At 30.1% G+C, this 8,606-nt stretch overlaps 1 protein-coding gene across 2 annotated transcripts; it reads left to right on the top strand.

Moving 5' to 3' along the window:
* The first annotated feature begins 2,035 nt into the window (after window positions 1-2,035).
* On the top strand, window positions 2,036-4,171 carry LOC116107474 (probable WRKY transcription factor 4). 2 transcript variants are annotated; one of them, XM_031393748.1, is made up of 3 exons: window positions 2,036-2,491; window positions 3,082-3,201; window positions 3,484-4,171. In XM_031393748.1, the coding sequence occupies exons 1-3, from the start codon at window positions 2,457-2,459 to the stop codon at window positions 3,719-3,721; spliced, it is 393 nt and encodes a 130-aa protein (XP_031249608.1). In that variant the 5' UTR covers window positions 2,036-2,456; the 3' UTR covers window positions 3,722-4,171. The 2 variants fall into 2 exon arrangements, with proteins under 2 accessions (XP_031249608.1, XP_031249600.1); XM_031393740.1 differs by having other exon boundaries at window positions 3,481-4,171.
* Window positions 4,172-8,606: the final 4,435 nt, after the last annotated feature.

Genomic DNA, 8,606 nt, shown 5'->3' with positions numbered 1-8,606 from the left:
GTTTTTCTTTTAAGTGAAAATTAAGAAAAAAACCTGGAAATATCAAAAGCCACTTAAAAATAGTGAAAATCCCCAACTAGAAAACCGAAGAAACTTAACAGTACCAAATCAAATTTTTTGGGTTCGATTTTTAGACTAAGACCTTATGTTATTGTATGGTTTTTTAACGAATTTTTCTTGTACAACTTGGTTCAATTCGATCAAAATTTTTTTACTGTACTATATTTGTCCACTCCTAATAAAGGGGTACATATGTCCTAAAATAAAATTTAAAAATAATCTGATTATATTATAATCAGCTTGAAAGTTAATTAGTTCACTAAACACTTTTATTGTTATAACTTTAGAATGAAGTGATTAACTCTTTAGGTATCCCAGAAGCACTCTAACAATTTAAAAATAATGTAATACATTGAGCATATTAAATTAAAATGAATGAACTGTCTTTGATTATTTTTTCCATATAAAAATTCACTAAGAATTTGAAAGAAATAGTTATTTATGTATTAATAAAGATAATTTAGTAAGGGTTTGACAAATAGAAACTTTGTTGTATTTCATTTTACGATTTTAGGCAATAAAGTTTTCTCATTGGAGTTTCCCTTTTGATGTTTGTCCATATTTATATCACATCAATAAAAATGCCATATATAGCAGCCATACTTTTAACTTATATTGTTGACTTTAATGAATATTTAGTTATTTTTCCATGTACTAGTATTTCACCAATCATTTTCTTTTATTACCTAAGAATATATTCAATATTAGCAAAACCATTCAAATGCATGTTAATTATACCTTTATTTATTCTCTAACAACATTATAATAAATTCAATTTATCATGTAGATGATATTACTTTCATTCTAAAAATAAAATACACATTTGGAATAATATAATTCATTGTTAAAATATATATACAATTTTCGACCAAAGAATGTACGATTAGAACTTGTTTAGTTGATTTATCTACTGTATACAAAGAGTTTATTTAAAACTATAAATACTTTTGAATTTTTTTAATATTATTTAATTGCATTTCAAAAATACTTATAGGATTTAAAATAAACTAGTTTAGCTTTACTAGGAGAAGCTCAAAATTTGATCTACTCTAATATGTTAAAGACTCTTTTGATAATTTAATATTAGAAAATTGTTTTAATTTTTTCTACCCAATCAAAAGATCTACTCTAATAAGTTTCATTCGAAGCAATTTTATTAAATTGGCTCTTAAAGTTTATTTGGTTGAATTTATATACTAGTTAAAAGAGCTAATTTAAAGTTACAAATACTTTTCAAAATTTTGAATAAGCTATTTTACTACTTATGCTTATTTAAAAGTGTAAATTTTAAAAACATCCTTATTATATTTTATAAATTTGACTTAATCTATTTTTATAAATTAAAGTACTTTTAGTAAATTAAATTAGGAAACTATTTTACATTTTCTTAACTAAATAATTAACATTTTTTTTTCGTAAATCTATATTTTCATAAATTATATTTAAATAAACTTTACATAATGGAATAAGCTGATCCGAGTGTAGTCTTATAAGATACCAAAGATTTGTAAACAAAATGCTTAAAAGATTGATGCAGAAAATGTGTAATGTATTTATAAAAAATAACCCTAAGAGTTGGTTAGTGGTCAAGGAGATTTGTTCACTTCATTAATTTATTGAATTTAAATCACTTTAAAGTTATCTATCATATTAATGTGCCTTACCTTGTTCATTGTAGGCTGTTTGATAAATCCCAATGATTAGTTAAAATGTAAACAAATCGGATTTAAACACCCAGATTTAAAAAAAAAAAAAAAAATTTACAGAAAATGGAAAGAGCAAAACTGAAAGAGAACCCTAGGTGGGGCAAATTGATAGAGAGAGAGAGAGAGAGAGAGGTGTGATGTCATGAACGGGACGTCAGAGTACCAGCTGTCTAGTGGAGTCAAGATCTAGTCTTTATCGCTTTCACTTCTAGCTAACTTACAAAAGCCTTTACCCTTCTCCCCTTGTGCCTGTACCCTTCTCCCCCTGTGCCTGTGGACCATTTTTCTCTTTTCTGTCTCTCTCATTTACCCATTTTTATATTCTTCTTCTTTTCATTTCTCTTATTAGGTTTTCGATTTCATTTCTATGGCTTCCCCAATCTTCTTCCACCACGTGTTGCCTTCTTCTCTTTAACCCTTGGCCCCCCCAATCTTCTGGGAAAAAACTAAGCCACGTACCACCTTCCTACCTTCACTTCTATCTCATTCTTTCAAGGTCTCTTTTTGTGTTGTGCTTATTTTTCCATGTTAGTTTTGGAAACACTTTCTCTCTTTCTCGTTTTCTTCCTTTCTAGGTGTCTACCTTTTCCACAAAAGAGGGCTCAATAGATTTTAACCTTTTTGTTTTTGGGGTTCAAACTCATAATATCGTTTAGTTTTTTAGAAGCCCGCAGCCAGCTAGCTCTAGCCATGAGTAACAGTGAAGCTAACTCCCCCACCACAGAGTATGCTTTATTTTCTTTCTTTATATATAAATATATATACTTCCATTCTTCTGTATAATTTAATGATCTCTAGCAATAGGTTTTGTATATATCAAATAGATCTGATCTCTTGTTGAACATTTGATCGTTTAGATTTCGTTGATCAATCATATACTATCCATACATGCAAGATTTTGGTAGTTTTAGTGCATAGATCTGGATCTGTTCGTCTCTACTGTTTTTACTTTGTTAATAATTAATTTAGTCACAGGAGAGTTAGAAGAGTTTGGGGTTTATACATGGGGGTTGATGATCAAGTAAATTAAAATTAGAAAACAAAAGAAATACTTTAATTCTATATATATATATTCCCTTATTTCTAACCACATCCATGAGATTCTCATGTGTAAACTTTTGGGGTTTCCTTCATTTTGTATAACACAACTACCTTGAATTAAGAAAGGTCTCTCTCTTCCTCTCTCTATAAAGCAAACAAGAAAAAGGAATAGTCACTTCATGCATTGATTTATACACATATAATATAATATGAAGCTAGCTACCAACTAATTCATTTATATATTTGTACTTTTAATAAATATTTTTTGTGTTAGTGATCAAAATGAGGAGCAAGAAATGGAGCAAAGAGGCAATATTAGATTGAATTTACCAGAAGATGGGTATGAATGGAAAAAATATGGGCAAAAGTTCATTAGAGGCATTGGAAAATTCAGGTACATCTCTCTATGTATTAGTTAATCAAGCTTTTGATTTGCATTTCATGTCAAGTATTCTCAACAAGTGTTTGTGTGTTGTGTCAATTTGCATGTGTCATTCTCATTATATAAAGTTAATTTGCATATGTTAGGTCATATATATTCATATATTATGAGCGACAAAGAGTGACCCATTGAAGTGATACGAAATTGAATATTTCTCAATCAAATTTAATGGTTTGACAAATGACTGATCTCTGTGCATTTTGGTGTGTTTAATTAATTATTATTATGGAGGAGCTATTTCAAGTGTCAGAAAGCTAATTGTATGGCCAAGAAGAAAGCTGAATGGTGCCCCTCTGAGCCAGGTAAAGTAAGAATTGTGTATGAGAATCCTCACTCTCATGGCTCAAATAACTCAAGCGGGGCTGCTGGCTCTCCACAATCTTCAAATAATGCCAATCAATATAACTTGTTAACTCAAGTTTTGGGAGATCAATCTTTTACTTCTCAAAGGTCATCAGGCTCAGGATCATGATCAGAATTTTAAGTAGTTCTAATGAACTCCAATTCCCATCTCACCGCACCTCTTATTCTTTCTTTCTTTAAGAGGCTTTTATGGGATGATCAATTGAAGTTCCAATAATTTTCAACTGTTAGTAATTCCTTTTTCCAAGAGCCATTCCACTAACCGACTAGTAAATCACTTCATCTCTCTTCTTGGCATTGTATGTTATCTAATGTATATGTATGCATCAATAAAATGTAAGCTAACAATGCACACCTTTCCAAAGCATAAAAAGTTAATTACTTTCAAATCGACTTTTGTTTTATGTGTTAACTTGTGCTTTTGAGAGTGAGGTGTGGATTTTTAATACCTTAATATTCCAAAGCATAAAAAGCTAATTACTTTTAAATCGACTTTTGTTTTATGTGTTAACTTGTGCTTTTGAGAGTGAGGTGTGAAGTTTTAAAAATTAATTTACAAGAGAGTATATATATAACCATGCATATATATAAAGGACTTTCTTTTGGTGCAACTTTATAACATATATGCATGGTTTTATGTAAATATGCATTATTGAAGTTTCAAAAAGTTGTGTGAATCTCTAAATAGAGAATTGTTTATTCGCTTTAGGAGGCATGAGTATTAAGTAAGATTGCATGTTCGAATTATTTATTCACTATTAGCATGGCATATTGCCTCTTTCTTTCCAGAACTTTATTTATATCCATTACCATTTCTTTTGTTCGAAAAGAGACTTGCTAAAGAAAAACCCCACAGGGTTAACTTGGCGATCAAGGAGGTTTGCTTAATTCTTTGAGTTTCCAGGTTTAAACCTTAGAACCACTTACCACAATAATATTGTGGCTACCTGGTCATATGGGATTGTAGGATATTCAATGGACCTCGAAGATTAGTTGAGATACTCGCAAACTAACCCGAACACCCTAGTTACCTAAAAAAAAAAAAAAAAAAGTTGGGTAAGTGTGAGTTTATAATTAATCAATAATGAAGTTGTGGGTAGGTCATGAATGTCATATCTTTGTGTGATTCCCCTGCTAAGTATCACCACATTACCAATAATTATCTCATTCTTAGTTAATATTTAAAGTTCACCATCCCTCCCTTATGTTATAAGGTTTCTGCAAGAACAAGAGTCACTACCTTCGAATGTAGAATCTTTTATGTAAATCTTTCAAGGAATACGCATGTGAATATTTAATTATAGATATGCAATTCCATTTGTGATAAGTTGTGTACTTCTAGTGAGTTATCCATATAAGTTTTGCCTATCCATAATATATATGATGATTAATTTTATATAAATATCATCACAAAGCAAAAGCTCTAGTTAACCTACATTATTATGGCTAAAATTGTGTATCTCTTTGTGTGTATGAAAGTATAAAAAGTAACATTGAAAATATCCATGGATTTTGTTTACAAAGTCAATATGCCATTTACTATAAGAAATCATATATATATATATATATAATTTTTTTATTTTAGGGTTAGAATCAGGAGTCCAATTTATCTTACACAAGTTCTGACACAATTTTTGAACCATTTGATTAAAACATTTGAATGGCTGAGACTAAATTTGAATTATGATTTTTAAAATGCATTAAGTGTGCAAGTTGTATTAAATTTTAATTATTCAAAGTTCTTAAATCTAAGGGACACAAATTTATGTCAAATTTTGTATAAAAAAAGAAGGGGTTGTCAAACCGTCCTTTATGTATATATGTAAGATGTCCACTTATCTAAAACTAATTTATTTTAATGCATGCATGATACTCAAGTGTTAAGATTATATCTAAGATTGTAATTGGTGGTTCATAAAAGAGAAAATGTGTGTTACCCACACTTGAATATTAATCCACTTGATAATAGGAGATATAGGTTTAGAATATAATAAGGTATGATAGCTACAAGTTTTTCTTTGAGAAGTAAAAAATTCAATATTGTAATAGCAGTTTTTGGTCAAGTTATAAAGTCTATATATATACTTTTAAATTTATCACTTTAATTATTGCAATGATATACTATTAATTTATGAAATTTGATCCTATTGGTTTAGTGGCACCAAAGAATTACTTGTAGAAGGCTTTACTCTTGTAAGTGTTTTTGAACGCCATTTGATTAAATCCCAATTTAAGCCTTTTGGGTTGCGACCCAAATCACCCACAAGAACTCATATGCAGCCCAAAATAACAATTTTTTTGCAGAGAAATAACCCAGGAGTTTCAAAAGTCATGAGTTGTATTGTTCGTGTTCTGAATTTGGCGTTGAATGTTTTAGAAGATTTGGAATAATGAACTTGTTTTTAGGGTACTATAATTTAATTTTTTTTACACTTATGGTGAACTGTTTATCTTTATCCATCTAACAATAATAAAAGATATTGAATTGACATTAAATATATAACCATTTTAAACCTTTATCTTTGGATAAAAAAAGACGAATGACTCATAAGAGTCAAAAATTTAAATCATAGCATTCCAACTCAGGATGACAGTATTTATTTTTTGCATTTTCTCATTATTGTAAAATATAGGGATCCAACAGTTTGTTAATGGAAGTTGTGAAATTAGCTATAGTTATGGAATGGAGGCTTTTTTAGTTTTCAAGTTTTATATCTTAACTGTTTAATTAAAATTAAATGGAAAGTGGTTAACCAGTGTGTAAAAAATTAAGTCAATAATTTAAGTTACAATATCCTAACCATTTATTTATATATTTGTAAGATCAATGAACAATATAAGATATAAATGTAATTTCCTAGCGAGTGGGTTTACAACAAAAACCTCACTATAGTTATAGTAATTACTAAAATCTTACTACCATAAAGTTTTTTGTGTTAAAATAAACAAAAATACTATCTTTACAAAGATAATACAAAGAGGGTTACAAAGTTACATCAGCAAGAATAAAAAAACAAAGAAAAAACGGAAAAAGAGGGAGAGAGAGAGAGAGAAATCATGAAGATGAAGGGTGTGAATTGTCTTTATATGCCCTCTTTGTTTTTGTCTTTGTAAGAATAGTATTGCTCTAAAATAAAAAATAAAGGGGTAATTAGGTAAATATTCATACACTCATCAGACACTAAATTCTAACGATACACTAACGGTAGGGGATTTATGTTATTTCTAAAATCTCAAGGGAAATTTGTTATTCTATTAAACCTCAAAGGGTCGCAGGAAAAACCTTTTGAAAAATGATATGTTCTTTAACTTTGGGGGCGTTTGGTTTGGAGAATGTTTTATTACTGAAAAGATATGATTATTATTGAGATAGATTATCTTAAGATTACTTAATGTTATGTTATATTATATATATTTGGTTAGATTGGAATGAATTTGTGGGTATAAATAATTAATATGTTTGGTTGGGAGAATAAAAGAATCCTGGGAGAGGCCTTTTACTGAATTGCCATTCTTTTTTAATAATTAATAAAATAATAATATTATTATTTTATTATTTATATTATTATTTTAACCCCTTACATTTTGAGAGTTTAGCTAAAACACCCAAGCCACAATAAAAGTTTAAAATTTTATAAAATACCCTCAGCAACCCAAGACGACTACCGGTCGCCAACCACCCAAGACGACAGTCACGGGAATGGCATACAATCGATCGGATCTGACTGAGCATGTGCCGATATAGGCATTCTTTTCTGACTAGATCCAAGGATCTAGTCGTCGTTTTTGGTCAAATCAACGCACGACCAGCTAGACCCAACCGGTCGTGCGTTGTTCCGACGACTACCCGCGGCCAACAGTCGTCTTGGGTGGCTAGGGTGTTTTCGGTTCGGTGGTATTCAAGTAAATAGTTTTCAGAATAAGGACATTATTGTCCAAAAATTTAATTACTTGTGGGTAAAATAGTAACAAAATTAAGATTAATTTATGTAAATGAGATACACTATTGTCCAACAAATTAATTTATGAGGTTACAGAAGTCATTTTGAACAATTGGGCTAATTGTTATTTGATAGACATACGAGGGTATTTGTGTTCGAAATGTTAATTAATTAATGGTAAAACGGAAATAAAGATTAGATTACCTCAATAATCTTAAAATACCACTGTTTCAATCAGTAGTCAAATTACCCTAAAAATTGTCAACAGTAATTATTATTGGTATTGGAAGACTATCGAAATATTTTATTACCTAACAACCAAGTAAAATAATGTTTGGATTAAAAGATAGATTATCGGAGTAATCTTTCATTACCGCAAACCAAACGCCCCCTAAAAGTAAGGGTAATTTTGTATTTTTCCTAAAAAAGTCAACTTTGCCAATAATGGTAATTACAAGTGTTAGCATTTAGGGGTAGCTTGTGATAACCTTCGACAAACATAAGGGTAATTTGTGATGATTCTGTGCAAAGTTATACTTAGGCCTACAATCGAACTGAACACGAACAAATTGTCCCGTTCGAAACTCGTTCGATAAGCATGAAGGATTGTTCGATTTCGTGTTCAAACTCGAATGAACACAGGATGATTGTTCGTGTTCGTTTGATTAACAAAAGGCCAGTTCGTGATCGTTCGACTAACTGAATTCATGGTCTGTTTGTTCTAGAGTAAAATGAGCGAAATTAAACGAATTTGGACTTTTCTCAAGAGTCAAACAACGATTTATGAAAACAGAAAGCGAAATAACTTACGAGAATCAACTACAGCTTCATTGGATCTAAGTTTGCGAATTAAATTGAAATCTCTCTCCTTTAGTCCTTTATACTCTGTCTCTGTTTGTTTGATTGTCTTATTCCCGCCTAACTGCTGAGTGTTGAGGCGCTGGGGCTGTCGCGTTGAGCAAGCTCAAAATTGTAGAAAAAATTAGGGATGTGAACTGTAATGTGAGTGAGGCTGTCGCAATATGCAAAATGAAAAAGGTGGAATTGGATTTG

Source organism: Pistacia vera, unplaced genomic scaffold (genome assembly GCF_008641045.1).
Source record: "Pistacia vera cultivar Batoury unplaced genomic scaffold, PisVer_v2 Contig117, whole genome shotgun sequence".
Lineage (NCBI taxonomy): Eukaryota > Viridiplantae > Streptophyta > Magnoliopsida > Sapindales > Anacardiaceae > Pistacia > Pistacia vera.
The sequence above is the reverse complement of the archived record's forward strand: the minus strand, read 5'-3'. Positions and strand labels throughout refer to the sequence as shown.